Genomic DNA, 17967 nt, shown 5'->3' with positions numbered 1-17967 from the left:
TATCTAATTCGAATATAAGTGACACCTCGATATGTAGAGTCCCACCTCCAATGGTACTTCTCAGTCAAGTAAGATACTTGGCTAGCTTATAATCTCGACCCCCTATGAAGAGAAATGACCTTTTTGCTGGACTTGGGCCTTTGACATTCCCCATAGTTATAAGCTTTCCTTTGGAATATATATCATATTAGCCTTGGAAGTAGCCACCTTTTCTTTAAACGGAAAATTAACATTATTCTCTCAATATGTGTGGGCTTTGTAGTTTAGAAGAAGTATCACTCGGTCACCTTTTTGGAGCCTCTAGAGAGATCACAACGACATAATCTTTAACAATGAGAAAAATCAACTTTCATAGATACCCACCCATTTACCACCAATGTGGAGTAGCATTCTTTTGTTGTTCAATGTTAATGCAATGGTGACCTTTCCTTTGCGTCTATATACTAAAAGTTTTATAATATTCACCCTGAAATTGGAAAACTGTGAATAAATCAATTCTTTCTTGGATACTTTCTTAAAGCAAAGTTCTACCACTCAGAATGGACCTTCCGCACTACTGTCGATCATTGTCACTCCACAGGTGTTCCTTTCTCTCATACTCCTAACTCTCACGCTCCTATTCCTCGGCCTACTTCATCCTCAAAGCTTGGACCCCCCCCCCTTCTAACCTCAATCTTTAAGCTCAAATATGATGCTCAGTCCCTCCTTTGCCACGGTTAAGGTCATCATTCGAGATCATCACGAGAATTTGGTCAAAGTTTGCACTTATAATTTGGGGAGAGCTCCAATTTTTGTAGTTCAAGCCACAAGCCTCAGAAAGAATTAATCCTAGCCATCCAATAAGGTTTTCACAACCTCTCTATAGAAGGTCATAATTATTAGTTATCAAAGCAGTTGAGGGTCTTTCGAATTCTTCGTGGCAATTCGACAACATTATCCAACACATTAAGACCCTCCTCCTCCACTTTGGCAATCGCCACATTAATCACGTATACCATGAAGCCAACAAGCAGCAGATTGGATTGCAAATGTTGGTTACTTTGTTAACTCTCACTTTCTTATTGTAAATTGTACTAATTCAGGTCTAAATTTCATCATTGTAAACGATGTTTTAGGAGTTCCCCTCGTATACAGGGCCTCTGAAACCCCCTTCTTTTTTTTTTTTTGGGAAAAGTATAAGAGAAAATCTAAAATCTATATACTTTAATTTGTTAAAAATCATTGTCTCCTGTACAGGTGCTTATCGAGTGAATCGATCGCGAGCAAGTCCCTGCTTGACTCGAAAACTCGCAAACCCTATTTGACTCAACTTAAAAACCCGTTAATCTCGCCAAACCCTTGCTTGACTCGTGCTCGTTAATTGTTTGCAACTCGACTCGACCTCGACTCGATGGAATGTTCGCTAGCCGGTTAAGATTAATAAGGTAAAATTAGTTTGAGATTGATTTTCTTAACTTTTTTCAAAGGAAAAGCATTACAACAATTACCAAAACAGTGGTTCCTCCATGCCTCCATTTGAACATAAATTTTAAACAAATAAAATTATATATAAGAAAAAAATTGTTAAGTTGCTTGCGAGCGTAACGAGTCGAGCAGGTTCATGCTCAACTCGTGCTTGTTAAAGTTTCGAGCTGAGTTGAGCCAAGTCTAGTCAAGTTTTGATCGAGCGTTGACCGGATTGAGCTCGAATTTCTCGCGAGCTGCGTGACTCGATTAGCACCCCTAGTCTCATGTGAATGCATATAGCTTAGATGGTAAAATCTTGTTGGGGCGTACGTGGTACCGAAGATGTAGGATCGAATCCCGTCTATGTCACTGGTTCCTACTTCATATATTTACCGGTTTCCTAGAGGTGTTTAAATGGTGGTTGGGTCGTCCGCACCTAAAAAAAAATTGTCCATTTGTTAGGCCCCGCCAAATTCCAGGCCAACTTTTTTGTGTCCAAAGCCCATTTTTTCGAGCAAAAAACAACGGATTTTTCGGGCCAAAATCTAATCGGTCAAAATTTGAACTAAAATATCATTTTAGGTTGCCCTAAACCCTTCCCAAGCCAAAACCAAAAAAAAAAAAAGTTTGGGGCTTCCCAAGCCCATACAATTTTCAAGCCAGGCTTGCCTCACTTTGATCAAATCTAGTTTCCTTAATACTTTTTCCTTTCCTTTATATTGTAACATCAATTACATCATCCTTTGACACGGCTTTTAGGAAAGTTATATGAAAAAGAGAGAGATAAAGGTAGATAAAAATGGCAATTGGCAAATGATTTGGAAAAGAGGAAGTATTACATTATGTTGAAATTTCTTTGACATTAATAATGTTACATAAATGAGATCTAAAAATGTGTAATGTGTATCTAGCTCGATATTCCTGCGAGCTTATCAAAGTTGAAATCTCATTGTTTTTTCTGCCCGTAGACGACGATATTCTCCAAGAGCCCATATAGGAAAGATATTTCGATATGATGAATAATTTAGGGTGCAATTTTTCATGAACACGCCAGTGATTTCCTGTTACCAATTAAACATTGTAATTAGACTTGAACGGTACATGACATTTACATCATATATCCTATGTGTAAACTGTAAAAGATTTCATACAGCTAGGACGTTTTATTTCGTTTTTAATTTTAATTTTCTGTTTATATTGAGAATCCATCTTATTTGATGAAAAACATGTTTATGGGGAATATTTTTCGGTGGAAAACACAAATTAATTTTAGATTTTCTTTTATTTGGTTAGATGGAAAATTATTTAACTAAAAAAGGGAAAAATCGAGATTTGGAAAAGAGAGAGTAGAAGAAAATGAGTTTCCTTCAAATTCTGGAGGAAAATGTTTACATAAAATAAAAAACTCTTTTTTTCCTTCTTAAATCTCTTGTCGAACAATTTAATGGAAAATGGAAAAAATGATTTTCCTCCAAAACAAATGGAACCAAAGTTGATCTACTTGGATAAAGGTTTTCCTTCCACCTATGCAAGAGTGGTTCGAGTCTTGCCCTTTTAGAAAATAGGATCCCCAATTCCCCACTACTAAGCAGGAGAATTTCATCCCACCTATATTTTTCAAAAACATAATAATCTATTTTTACCATTTCCCAAAATTACCTGTTGTGGAAAGTCTCCATCTTCCATCTGTGAGTTAATTAATACTCTTATCCCTCGTTCTATGGGTGTTGGATCCACATGCCCCTGTTGCATTGAGGAAAGAATTCAACATTAGAAAAATCGTGATATAAATTTTGCTTTTGGAGATTTTAACATAAAATGATTAGCTGACATAACGGAAGGTTAACCAAATTGGTTTCTTATTATCTTTAAATGAGCCATGTATTATTTCATTTTACCCAAATTGGTAAAATGACATAACAGAAGGTTATAACCAAATTGATTTCTTATTATCTTTAAATGACCCATGTATTTTCATTTTACCCACTTAGAAAATGCAAGTCACAGTAAGAAAAGTTGAACTAAGGGTCTATTCTCCCCCAATTTATTTTCAGTTCAGTTCAGTTAAGCTCTCGACAATACTTTTACTTTCACATCTCACTATTCATTTTAGTTCAGTTTAGTTCTGTAGTTGTTTTATGTCGAAGAAAATATGACATAAGTTTAACTAGCAATATGCAAAAAAAAGTTATGCATAGAGTACTTGTTTGAACTTTCACAAAAAAAAAATATTATTATGACCGGTTTGACATCAAATTTCAATATATTAAAAGGCTGATTATTTTTCTAATAGCACATCTATTTGGCTAAGAAATTCAAGTACAAAGTAAATGAACTCACAAATCCTGCTTTCATAAGGGACAACAATGCCCAAGAAGTTTGCACCAAATTCGACTTGTTCCCTTCCAAGTTTGTGTAAACCTGTTCCATAATCAAACACTTTTATTATTCAATAAAAAAAATAAAAATATTATACAAATTACAAAAAGAAAAAATACTTCATCACAAATTAATGTCAAACTTTATTGATTTTGGAACTAGATATAAATTACCTAGACGAAAATACTTAAGAGGTATCAAAAAGTAATATTAGTGAAACATTTTTTAAGATAAAAATGGTTTCAATACTTCAATACAAAAAATTTACAGATACAATAAAATAAATAAAGAGTATACACAAATTTTGAAGCACCAATCAAAATCCTCTGGATTCTAGTTTTCATCTCAAAGATAAGTTAGGGGTTTGTACATAGGGATGTTTAAGTTTCGAACTATGGGTTGGTATTTGAAATAGGACGGCCACTCACGGCCCACATTTTTAACAAATTGGTAAGAAGAATTCCTCCAGACTGCTCTCGTACAGGGCTCCCCATCCAGAGGCCCATTACAAGCCAGATACATCCCCAACTCCCCTCGCCCCTTAAATCGCAAGCAAATATTTGGGGTAGGAATTGAACCCTAAACGGCTAAACATTGTTAGGGAAGATGGGAAAACTCACCACTTAAACCAACCCGAATCCCTCCACCCACGAATCACATACATGCTTGTATCAGGCTAAAAGAATGATATGTACTTAAGTGTAGAACGACTTGCCCCTTAATAACGTGGCGTAATGAACAAGTGACTAACATGAAACTTTTAAAAACTAATTATTAGTCTTTTGTATCAGCTTAAAGTTAAGTTGGTACCAAATTTTTTACTTTGGTATCAAGTTAATACTTGACTCTGATTTGATATAAACTTGTTGTTGGAATCTCTAAAGGAAATTAGATGCTAATGAAAGCTCGTCATTATTTGATGGTTGTTTTCCAAGAAAATGAGAAATGTAGTAGGTGCCACAGGTCATACATAAATTTTTGCATAAAAGGGGTATTACCTTATTTGGACTAGAGAGGTAATTCTCACCCCAACCGCCATCGGGTAATTGCTTTGAAATCAAAAAATGACAAGCTTTGCGCAATGCAAGACTATTGTAGAAGTTCTTCCTGCAAGCAACTAATGCCTCAACTCCAAACCAGGTCCCGTAAGTATAACAAATCCCCCAACAACCGTACCTGCATCGAAATAAAACAATAATATAATAATGAACTCAAGCAACGATAAAAAAGCTTTCTTTTTTCCAAATTTAATTCATATTTATTTATTGGGTAATATTATATGTAGTCCTAAGGGCTACATATAAACATTATATACATGTCTTAAAATGAAAACAGTTTATAAATTCATGACAAAATTTCACATCATTTGAGATAATAAATGCTTGATTCAAATTTTTATTTCTATTTTAAACTTCTTATACATAGCCCTTAGGGCTATGTATATCATTTTCCTTATTTTAATGCTTGCCACAATCAAGGACGGATAAAAAAAATTTAAGTGAGGGGTAGAGTAACTCTACGGTATCGATTGAAAAAAAATACCCCATAAATTACACTGTTTAAGTGTTTGTTTAACTTATGAAGTAGTATTTCCTAATAAGTTAGTTTCACGAGAACTTGTATATTCCTAGGAAATGTATATAATTTTTTATTTTAGATTATCATGGAAAATTTGACCTGTTTTCCGGTATTTCGATTTTGGTTTTTTGTGAACACCCCTAGTGCTATCCATTATTACCTAGTGGCTTTAAAAAAGAAAAAGTGGCTCTGCCACTAGCCACAATGATTCATTTTTATTAAATATTGTCTTCTAGTGAAAAAAATCTTATTAATACAAACCAATAGAGAAACGGGTAATAATGACTTCCTCTATCTTTTCTATTTTTCTTCACTATTTATAATGCATCTTTGACTATTAATAAGTTTTACATACGTATCGATTTTTTTTTGGTAAAAAGAAGTGGCCCAGACCCCGTTCGGGTCTTAATGGGCCAGGCACTTGAGATTAAGGGGGAAGGGTAAGAGGAATCCCTACCTTCAAAGTGCCTCTAGTGGGGCTGAACCCCCAACCTCAAGGTTGAAAGGGTGCTCTCCTTACCACTAGACCAAGTACTACTTGGTATACGTATCGATTAGAATTATGCAAATTTTGATCTTTTAATTATATACATTGATCTGAATGTAACACTATCTCACATGATAAACCTTGTTTGGTAGAGAGAAGATTGCACAAAATTAAAGGTTTTGACCCATTTAAAGAATTGACCATTTCAATCATCCGATGGTGGTTTTTGGTTGGTTAAAATTGGAATACTAGTTTGGAAACAAAATTACTATTTGGAAAAGGCTGTGAGAGTTTTTTGACGAGAAATAATTGGACATGCTAAGGTGAAATGTATGATATGTTTTTAACTATTTACCAAACACTTCTATACTAGTGAGTAATAACTGATACAATTATTAAGTCAAATCAATTGCTAAAATCAACTATCAACTATCAATGACCAGCAAATACAATCTGTAACTGGCTATTTGTTTATTATCAAATAAGACCGTATCTTTTTAATTCGGTCAAAGTTTTGAATATTTAGCTATAAAATTCTGATCATAAGAAAAACAAAGGAAGTAGTAGTACTAATTACCAAGAACCATCAGGATTTTGTGTCTCTTCAATGTAGTCTAGTCCTTTAGCAATGCACATTTCAATTTCTTTCTTCCTATGTCCCGGGTATAACTCCTTAAAGAGTGTAAGACCTTGAATTGCTGAGGACGTGCACTCAACATACCTATAATAATATTTTTAAGGAATTGTTAATTTAATTGCAGGTATTTTTGCAATGTGAGGACTTTCTCCAATCAGTAGAGATAGTCCATCTACTGGAATGATATAGTAGGATTAACTTACTCTCTTTCTATAAGAACGTCTTCAAAGAATTCCGTAGGGTTAAATTTCTGAGAAGAAAAAAAGTCAAGTTGTTGTTGTTAGAAATTATTCTTTTACAAGATTACTGCAATATATCTTGCAATAATTAGGCGGTCTTGTGTCCTCTACTAATTATAGAATTGAGCCCTAAAATGTTTAAACGTTATACACAATTTAATAGAGTAATAGAATTAAAATATAAAGTTATCTTATTATGATTAATGATGTGAGTTGGGATTTTGTTTTGAGCCCAATTGATATTGTAATATCTATTATATAGTAGGAGTAGAGGATGATCTCCAATTAACTTTTTTTTTAGGGTCTCTTTTCGGAAATCTTGTGGTAAAAACTAAAAAGAAATCTCCTCTAGGCTACTCTCGCACAAGTCACTCATTCAAAGGTCCAACAAGTCTTAAACCCCCATCCCTAAAACAATATTGAAATTTTTGATTCCACCAAGATCTGAATCTTGATCTCTCATGCGAGAAATAAATGGTCCTTAGCTAGTAAGGTCTCCCATTAATTAGGTCAGCATTGATTTTTACTGCATACCTAATTACGTGTTAAGTTATACTCAAGTACGTGTTAAGCTATACGGTACCTCAATCCAACGAAAAGCTCTTTGGGGCTCCCAAGCTGGAAATCCGCCATTTTCACTCTGTAAGGAAAAAAGACGCATACCGTCATACCGAAAGAAGATTAAAAAATCACTAACTATTGTAGTTGTTCAAATTGATTAATGATAAAAATTAAAGCTCATATACAATGGGCACTAACCTGCAGCGATAGAGTAACATTTACAGCATCGTACAAGCATTCTGCGTCCATTTTTTCTCCCACAAATTCTGTTGGCATACTTGAGTATAGGAGTGCGGTCTATGATAGACAATTACAATTAGAAAATATAATAATAGGAACTAAATTTTAATAAAAAAAATATATACTTCAATATATAGTGAGTTATCTCCATTTTCTTCAATGTGACTATTTTTTTCTTTATTTTTGGGGAGGTTGTATCTAGGGTACTAATCGAGTCGAATAGCTCGTTAGCAACTCTAGCTCAACTCAATCAACGCTTGGTCAAAATGCGACTCGTAAAGCTTTTGAGTAGCTCGATAGTTTCTTCTTATTTTTTTTTAAGAATTTATTTTATTTAACATAAAAGTTTTTAAAAATTTGAGAAACAACATCCTATTTACCAAGCCCAATTGAATTATATCTCATGGTCCATGCCTTCATGATCATACTTTATAAAAGTAGCATGAGTTCAAAAGAAATAATAGATTTGAAAAAATAATTTTCGAGTAGTCGAGTCAAGATAATCGAGCTTGAGTTGAGTCTAGTCGAGGTGCAAAAAAATTAATGAGCACGACTCGAGCAAGAGTTTGGCGAGCTTAACGAGTTTTCAAGTTGAGTCGATTAAGGCTTTGCTCACGACCGACTTGCTTGATTAGCACCCCTAATTGTATCGAGGTGTCCTCTAAAACAGATCGAGTTAATACTTAATTAATAATATTTATCGTACCAAATCTTTTGAAAGATTATAGCAAACTACCTTGAGACCCTCTGCAGTGCAATCAGAGACTTGCCAACCATGATCTTGTATCGAAAAAGTCCAAGCTCCTTTAGAAATATGTCTATACATCTCTTTGAAATTTCCAGAAGGATTTTCTTTAACCTAATACAAAAGTCAAAAGGGTAAACCATAATTGCTTGATTTTCTACCATAAGAAAGTTTTTGAAATTGGAATAAAACATACTCATAAACATAACAATCTTATTACCTGAGAGGCTTTGACAAAATCATGTGCTTTCTTTAGTGTAGGAGCATACTCTTGTATGAGACCACTTGCAAATATTGCTTGAATTCCAAATGCTGCATCCCACATTTGGGAACCGAAACTCTGCTTTCCCAGAATTTACAAATTAGAATTCGGGTATATTATAAAAATTTCAATAAGTTTGATAATTTTTTTTTTAATGTAAACTTTTTCTTGAGCATTAGTTCTCGTTATCGCACAAAAAACATATTCACACCATCTCCTAAAGCTTCACCCATTTCCGTTTTACACATTTTCAAAACTCATATGTGAGTATTAACATTGATAAATATTACATTCATTAAGGATAGATTGAAACGAATTTGAAAAAAATTCCATATGATGTTAAATTATGTACATAATATATATATATAGTTCATGCGTTTCAAAATAGAGGACACATTTTGACTTTCGCACTATTCACACACTATTTCTTGACCGTGTTTTGTGACTTTTATGTGGCAAAAAATATAGTCACGTGGGATCTGTTAGATTCATCTCTATATATACTTTCAAAATATCAACTTTATATAATTTTTACATGTAAGGAATTAAAGATATTAATTGTTAAAATTTATATCTTGGCAGACGTAGTGGAAAAAGTATGTCACGTATTTTAAAACAGAAGAAGTATTAGCTAAATACGTCACAGTTCATTAAGGCTCCGTTTGGTAGGGCGTAAAACATTTTCAGTGTAAAATGATTTTCATGGAAAACAATTTACAATGGAAAACACAATTCCAAAATTAGTTTTCCGTTGTTTGGTTCGATGTAAGAAAAATGGTGAAATGAAAGGAAAATGAAAGGGAAAGTAAGAAGGTAGTGAAAAGAGTGTACAAGAGAGATAAGGAAAATAGTTTTCCCTTCATTTTGAAAGGAAAATGGTTTTCCATCATTGGGAGAGTAATTTTACCCCAAGGGAAAATGGTTTTACACTCTTTTGCCAACCAAACAATGTAAAACTGAAAATAGAGGAAAACAGTTTTCCGGGAAAACGTTTTACGCCCTACCAAACGGAGCCTAAGTTTGACTCTGACAAAAGCAAATACCTGCATTTTCATTCCATCCTCTGCAAGCCAAAAGTAATCTGGGATTCTAGCTAGATGTCTTTTATATGCTTCCGAATTTGAATCTTCCACCCAGCAAGCAAGCAAACAGAGAACCTATACATATATATCGTGATTAATTATAACTAACGTTTAAAGATTAATAATTAGAATGCTATGGTGTAACAAGTAACAACCTTTTCCACACAACCAATGCAGAGATATCTACTGGCAACGTCCTCATAATGAACGTGCTCCATTGCGATCTTCATCGACTTCTCTCTAAGCTTTGAGAAGGGCCAACGGTTCAGAATTGGCTCCGTGAAGTGGTGAAGGAATCCCCATACCATGTCTTGCATTAGAGGATGTGGATAGTAAAGGTCCTCCTGCAAAAGATAAGTAACTACTTCCCTTAATTTCAATATAAACTCCTTTTTTCAAAAATGACTTAGAATATATATGTGACATTCTATTATTAGGAACAAGGCAATATCACTTCAAAGAATCATGCTATTGCTGTATGTTAAAGAGATTGAGAGAAATATTAATTATAAAAAATGTGGTCATGAGGTGGATTCAACCTTTGATTCATGAGATGATCATTAATTAGACATGATATATCATATATTTGTACCTATATGTAATTTGTAAAGCCACAAAGGATAATGATGTATATATAATTCGATAATTAGTCATGGCGGGTACCAACTAAATCAATGGACATTTACTAGCAGGTCGACATTTATTTTCATGACTTCATCAATTAGATTAGTTGATATCGATCATTGTGAAGAAAATAATAAGAATTAAAAAACAATTCAAAAAAATCCTTCATAATACCACTTACCTTAGCACAAGAATTCCGAGCATTGTTCCAATTGATCTCATTATAAGGTTGAATGTAGAGCTCTCTTCTGAGTGATAAAATGAGTGAAGTAATAGGACCAACAAACCTCTTTCCGTATAGATATGACATTGGCATATACACCAATCTACAGTAGCATAACATTTTTCCTGCAATTTGGAACGTACCCAAGAAAGATAAAAAGAAAAAAAAAAAAGAACATCTTTGTTGGATTCAATTAATCAAGTGGAGAAACTAAATTGAAAATACCAATTTGAGCAAATTAAATTATGATTAACCTGGATGCATGGGTGAAATCTTAGGGAGTAACCAAAACTCAGGGGGCATGGGGTTGCACCCATCCCATTCGTACACTCCAAGTACCTATATATATGCGAAAGAAACAAGTCCATTATATATGTGTCAGGAATTGAGGATTGCATCAAGTAATGAGCTTTTTCATGTTTCCTAGTAAAGTATAGAGTTTGATTCTTACTCCAAGCATTTGCTTGAGATTTAAGGAGGGAGATGATTGGGGGTGTTTAATTGGCTTATAATGGGCCTTTGAATGGAGTCCCTATGCAAGAGCTGCCTAAATTTTTTTTTCTTATCTCATTAAAAAAATTATATATGTGTATCACATGGTTAAAAAAGTGTGGTCAAGAAATTGAGCCTATATACATGTCTAATTGTTGGTAGAGTATTTGAAAGACCTCAATAATTAGATACCATGTGTATGTGTTGCCATCCTTTTGATAAATAAATGTGGTCATGTTATCGTACGCATACATAGATATATTAGCTATACTATAGTTGAAAAGCATGGTCAAGAAAGAGCATCACACCAAGTTACTCATGTAGGGTCCAAAACTACCTCCTCTAACAAGTAACTTTTTAGCTTAATTAGGTCATTTAGCAAAAAGTTACTCTTGTCTCGCAAAAATTTATTGTATACACATGTATCATTCAAGAGTTTTTTTAATGAATCCGATTTATTTCCCATTTCCCTCTTAAGCAATAAATTAATCATTCCTTAAATACAACTAGTCACTAAAAAAATGGTATGTTAATTGCGTATTTCACTGCTCATATGTTCATATGATTTATAATGAGAATTGTGTCAAATTGAGGAGGATTAATTTTCATATATTTTGAAATCTTATATGTGTATTTTATAAACTAAAGGTGCACATATGATGTTTGACATGGAAGAAATTCATACATCACTTCCACCGATATTCTTCGCAGAGCTCATCATCACCCATATTATAATATAAAGAGCGAGCTTTCTAGTGTTAATTCTTTGTTAATTACTCATCATTTAGATTTTATATTTATGCTAGCTGCTAATATTTCTTCTTTTTTCATCATCTCATATCGTAAATAATAGTTTTAAACTTGTAACATTCAATTGATTGGATGATTGATTTAATGAAGAATGTCTTAGTAATTGATATCTCATAGTTTGTTTTTATAAGAAAATTGTAGTATTTTGTTAGAACAAGTATTTCACTAGTTATTTTTCTAATTATGTATTTAAAAATAAATACTTTGCTAAGTACAATCCTTGAAAGTTCTGTTTTTTCTGTAAAATATGTAACTCAAGATAGTAAAATATAATTTGGAATTTATGTTCTATCTAACTTTGAACATACGTAGCTCAATTTCTGGATCTATCGTTGAGTTCTTTTTATTAATCTTTGTTTATACCATCTACTTATAATAATCATCTCAGGATATTCCTCCAAAAAAAATTCTAAAACACATAAAAAAAAATTGTCGAAAATTTGTCTCCCAATTCTTTCTCCCCGCCATCTCAAAACACTTTAATAAAGTTTAAGTCAATATTCAATGAATAAATATTAGAGTTATGATAAGTTCATAGTCCTAATATGTTTAGAAAACAAAAGTATGTGTTAGTTTAAGCAATTGGTGTTCAAATAATTCATGAATTAAGGCACGTGTGTCACATAATGTTGGAGCCATCAAAATTTTTGGATTGATCCTACACGTTTCTGTCATCGATGTTCTTTATCGGTTGATTTCAAGAAAAAAAAATCAGGCCACCAGCTGGATTTGAGCCTTTTTTCCTTCCCTCGACAATATTTTGTTCAAAGACCATGGGATTAAAGGGTTACAAGATGAATTGCAGCACTCTATCTCTAAGATCATCTAAGCTCAGTATATCAATAGGCTCTCTTTCATTATATTAGATCTTTTTCGACAAGACATGTTACCCAAACCCACCAAAAATTGCCCAAAATAAGGTTCATTGGGTTTGGATCAGCAATATGTTGGTTTCTTAATATGTAAGAGCCAGTCAAGCTCATAGTAATATTTGTTTGCTTTATGTATCATGTTTCATTGTAATAGCTTTAGGGTGTAATTTCGTCTTTTAATTGATGCCAATTTTCGTGATGTAAAAAAAAAGGAAATATTTTTGTTAAGAGTCCTGTCAATATTTGGGAATTTGCTTTTTCTGATTACATGTTAGGAAACTAAAAATAATAGATGAGGATAAAGTAATAATGTTTTAGGGACCTATATATACTTAGATTATGCTTTCCCGTTTTCCTATATAAACCCATAATGTAATGAAGTTATATATGTACATGTGGATTATTAGTTACTAATATGAGATGAAGTCTTTCTTCATCTAAACATGAATACAAACCCCATGGTTTATAAAAACTTGTGAAATACCTGCACGTCACTAGAATATTTTAAAATACCCACACCACATATGTCCCTATATATTTGATAAAAGCTAACAAAGGGCGATATATGTTGACAAACCGTGAGCCAAAACTTCCCCCAGGATGGAATTCCGGTGGCGCCACCGTGATCAAGGATCCATTGACGACCCCTCGTGACGGCGTTAGCTTCCCCATCATCAGGGCCTTCTCCTAACAACCTTAGGGCTATGTAACTAATTATTGAACCAAACATGGTGCTGTGCCCTTCTATGTGAAGTCCCCATCCTCCATCTTCATTCTGACAATAAAATAATGATATTTATGTTTATATATTTGTAATTAAATCAAATTACTATTTAGATAATTTAAAAAAATCAATATGATGCATGTAAATGGACAAAGAATTACAGGGCCGTCTCATAAAATTAGTGGCCCTGTACTAAATTAAATTATAAAAACTATATTTTTTTTGGTGAATAGGAAAAGATGGGAGGGTCATTATAGAATAGGAGGAAAAGAAACATTAAACAAAATAATTTTAAAATTTGCATCCAACATTACACTCTATAAAATTGGAAATGAATAGTTTGTAATTAAAGTTAGGTTTTTTTTCCCCTTTAAAAGGACAACTAATAGAATTGGCCCCCTTATATTTTGGGGGCCTGTGCAGTTGCTCAAATGCTCACCCTGCACATGGCCTTAGCCCCTAGGCAAAGAAACACTAAACTTTCAACAAATTATTTAAACTCCAAAAAGACAAAAGAGATATATATTGTGGAACCTGGTGATTGTAGATATAACGCTTGATTTCTTTTTGGTGTTGTGGAGAGAGAATCGTATTAGTTGCTCCTGTAATGTGTAGGGCTATTACCTGAAATAATAATGACTTTTTAGTAAGATTAAGGTGTTGTTTGGTTGGAAGCTATTTCCCTTGGAAATACAAATTCCTAGGAAATACATTATGGGTGTTGTGTTTGGTTGGAGGGAAATGGGAGAAGCATAGGAAATACAAATTCCAAGGGAAATAGAATTTCCCATGGAACATGGGAAATCACTCACCAAGCCCCCCCTTGGTGAGTAATTTCCTAGGAAATGCAATTTCCTATGGTGTCAACCAAACAATTTTGTCTAATTCCTAGGAAATTAACAAGGGAAAAAATTTCCCATGAAATGTAAATTTCCATGGGAAATTACTTCCCATGTGAACCAAACAAGGCCTAAATCTAATTATAAATTAAGATTTACTTTCCATTTTATGTGATGAACATAAGATTTTAGTAGCTCAAGAAGACAACAACTAATCCCTCAAGTTTAACTTCAAAACTACATACGTAAGTATCTGGGAAGAAACTTAAATATTATGGAGTAATGATTTATATTTAAACGTCTTACTCTATTTAACTTGTTTTGGATTATTTACCCTTAATTAGTAAGATCAATTCACATAAATTAAGATAGTTCCGTAAAAAAGTTGATTTTCAAATTTGACTTAATATCTTAATTCTTTGATTTTAAACCGTTAATTAAATTAAAATTATATTTCCTTATCGATATTCTAAAGTAATTAGAATACTTTAAAAATAATGTAATTTTATTTTATTTTTTATCTGAAACCATATACTACCTTCGGTCTTTATTAGTTTACCCATATTCCTTTTTGGGATGTCCCTTATTGGTTTATCTTTTTTTTTTTTTTCAAATTTTTGAAATAGGACCACTGACTTTCCATCACACATACATTTAACTTTAATATTAAATAATAGTTTATCTTTTCTTGTATGTCCCACAATATTATTTCTTCTAAAACTTTATGCAAAATAAACACTGAGATAAGAGAGCTGGTGAGGCCCATATATTTACGTGAAAAATGTTTTATAACGACTTGGATAAAGATGGGCTTACAAGTGGTGGGAGGAAAAATAACGGGCCGGCAGATTCAGCAGGCCAGTGACCATCGTGGGCCTGAATAGTAGAGAAGAAGTTTATGGCTCTCTTAACTGTCATGTTTACTGCTTTCTCTGTTATGTCCTCTTTTTCCTTCAATGTGATTCCTTGTGGCATTGCCAAACTTGGGTTTTCTCTCCGCAACTGTAAAAAGAATTTGTTCATATAATTGATTAATTGTACAATTGTCTAAAAATGTATTGGACTTTTCAAATTCATATACTTCCACGGTTTCTTTTCATTATACCATATTGACTTATGACGTTATTTACATACTACGTTAGGATCTTAATTGAGGAAAGGTCTAACCCACAATTTTTTTAAGATATCGAATGTAATAGATATTATGTACAAATTTTTCACCAAATATTTTCGAGTACTTTTTCTTCCACCAAATACCTCCTCCAACTTTTCAATATCTTCAAAATTCATCATACTCCCTTATTACTAACAACTTTTTAGTAATTAACCACTAATTTTTTGGTTAAACCCTAATTAACCTATACTTTAGTCATTTACTTAATAGACCATCATAAAAATGTCACATATGACAAAAAAGAGGAAGAGAATTTTGGAGGGAGAGTCGAGAGAGAAAAGGGTCATAGAAGGTGTTTGTACGGTTGTCAGTTGGGGTAGATGGGTCAAAGACGGGTTAATTAGAGAAAAAGGACTAAGCTAAGTTTTTAGTCCGAAACCTGCCACTTGAATTCTCTTGTATTATTTACGTGTAAGGAGAACATAGTCATAATGTATCTGTTGAATACGTCACATACAAAAGATCTCATATCATAATATTTTTCCACATGTATAGATCACCAACGATCTTCAATGAAAAATGTGAATTGTGCAAAAATACGGATTGTGTACATTAATGGAAATGGAACAGTTACCAAATATTAATCTTTACATATAATTGGAAAAGGATGGATTATCATCACAATTATCGAATAAGTCTATTTATCTTATTTCGAGGTTCTCAAATCCTACTTAATCTTTACCAATCCTAACATAGCGAAACAAAATGCATCTACAAAATTTAAGTTAATCAAAACCAAGAATTCATAATGCAAATTATTCTTAAGTGCTCCCGAGAGCATTTATAAAACTACAACTATGTGCTCCCAACACATATTTTTAGCACATTTGTTACCTATTTTGTTCAAATGAATAAAATGTAAAATGTGCAAGTATGAAATGTGCAATAATATGAGATCATTATGGAGGCTTTGAGTTGAGATGATGATGATATGTTCTAGGTCAATCAAACTTTTTAATCAAAATCATGAGTCCATGATCTTCCCATCCTTGTAATATAATTAATAAACTTGCAATATTGCCACTTTACATAAAGCATGCACATATAATTTCTATAGTAAGTAACCCATTAAGCACAAGTTATACTACTAGTACGTAACGTATTAGGGAAACTTGTTACTTAGTTACCTGCATTCTCATTAAAAGATCATCACTTTGCTTCTTCTTGAGACGATTTTTCTTAAATTCCTCTCTGACCTTCTCAACCTCAGCTCGTTCTTCCGGTGTTCCGGCCACCGGATCGAACTCCCAATGTTGTCGACCGACGTGATTGTTTGTACTCACAAGCCATGGATCCTCTCCTTGTGCTATCTTTAGTTTCCACATTTTTAGCTCTTTGTTTTTAAATTTCTTTTATATTAAAAATATTCTAATATTACTTTTTCAATTTTTTTTAAAAGACTAAAATGAAGAGAATGGCTAAATTTAAGGAGAGCAAGAATGGTGTGATTGTAATATTGCATGAGTTTTTCATGAGCCTCTACTAACAGATTTATAGTGCCTCATAATTGAAATCTAAGAACAATCCCGAGTCATGATCACCAGTCATTTTATGGATATTGTAGTGTATCTTTTTTTGTTTTTTATTATAGAAAAAAATTGATTTAGGTGTAAGTGTATTACGTTTGCTAATTACTCAAATGACGTTAGTTGACCTATGTACGATCTTACGTATCTACTGCTGTACCAAAATAAATACTTCATATCTGTATCATGGAGTATATCGTAGTATGTACCTGCGAAGTAGGTTTTTGCAATTATGAATAAGATTAACACAATAAGATTAGCACAATATATTACCAACAATATGTATATATATTATGAGGGCGAAACCTACCTATATACAATCACCACTCAGTCTTGTGTTCGTCGATCGTACAATAAATTTATTATATATGAGTTAATATTAAGTTTGAATGGGTCACTTTTCAAATCAAAAATAATCACTTTAAAACAAAAAGTAACTTTTAATCTTAAAAGGATAATTTCTATATAAGCTAAGACTTTAAGTTTAAGTGACCCATTTAAAATAAGTAGTCACCATCATATGACAGGTAACTTTACAGATCATCTGAGGTTAGAAATTTCCTTTTCATTTTCTCTCCATTTTTCGTTGTTTAGAGATTAATGTGATTAGAATCAATTTCGAATGGCAGAGGAAGACGAAAGAGATTAAAGTAATTTCAAGCAATTTCGTAATTCAATTTTGATTCCTCAAAAACCTAATTGAAATTCGCAACTCAATCTCGAAGAAGGAGATTCGCAAAATCTTCCGCCGCCGAAAACAGAAAAAGATTATAGATTTTATTTGCTAAATTACTGATTATAGATTTTAGGTTTTCTAGATTGGTTTTCGCTTGTATTTGGTTAATTGATTTACGAATTCTTGTATTGGATTAGTTATTTGAGAGAATTGTTAGTTTTTTCCATGTTTTTGTACAAATTCAGATTGAATCTAGCCCTTGTAAATTTTCGCATTTTGTTTATTTGTTTTTAGTGATTTTTATTTGAGAGATTTGTTTATTTGGTTATCTTTATAGTTGTTGTACTATGA

At 32.7% G+C, this 17967-nt stretch overlaps 1 protein-coding gene across 3 annotated transcripts; it reads right to left on the bottom strand.

Annotated features, from left to right (window-relative positions):
• Positions 1-994: 994 nt before the first annotated feature.
• LOC104886793 (lupeol synthase) lies at positions 995-16739 on the bottom strand. Of its 3 annotated transcripts, none has more exons than XM_048638995.2 (18): positions 16534-16739; positions 15057-15234; positions 13936-14025; positions 13255-13452; positions 10758-10842; positions 10462-10628; positions 9812-10000; positions 9618-9731; positions 8533-8652; positions 8304-8426; positions 7526-7624; positions 7350-7406; positions 6731-6777; positions 6468-6611; positions 4824-5001; positions 3787-3867; positions 3106-3189; positions 995-2507 (listed from the first exon to the last, which is right to left on the bottom strand). In XM_048638995.2, the coding sequence occupies exons 1-18, from the start codon at positions 16737-16739 to the stop codon at positions 2379-2381; spliced, it is 2289 nt and encodes a 762-aa protein (XP_048494952.1). In that variant the 3' UTR covers positions 995-2378. The 3 variants fall into 3 exon arrangements, with proteins under 3 accessions (XP_048494952.1, XP_048494951.1, XP_010669609.1); XM_048638994.2 differs by having other exon boundaries at positions 8533-8655; positions 15057-15242; positions 16542-16739; XM_010671307.3 differs by having other exon boundaries at positions 15057-15242; positions 16542-16739.
• Positions 16740-17967: the final 1228 nt, after the last annotated feature.

The sequence above is a fragment of the Beta vulgaris genome, chromosome 2 (genome assembly GCF_026745355.1).
Source record: "Beta vulgaris subsp. vulgaris cultivar EL10 chromosome 2, EL10.2, whole genome shotgun sequence".
NCBI lineage: Eukaryota > Viridiplantae > Streptophyta > Magnoliopsida > Caryophyllales > Amaranthaceae > Beta > Beta vulgaris.
Note: the sequence above shows the minus strand (reverse complement) of the source record. Positions and strands in the feature narration are given on the sequence as shown.

Coding starts and splice junctions, on each gene's coding strand:
- LOC104886793 (XM_048638994.2), bottom strand. CDS start 16,739: ATGTGGAAACTAAAGATAGCACAAGGAGAGGATCCATGGCTTGTGAGT. Junction 13,453..13,935: donor GTTATATCTACAATCACCAG/GTTCCACAATAT, acceptor TTTTATTGTCAG/AATGAAGATGGAGGATGGGG. Junction 10,001..10,461: donor CTCGGAATTCTTGTGCTAAG/GTAAGTGGTATT, acceptor TATCTTTTGCAG/GAGGACCTTTACTATCCACA.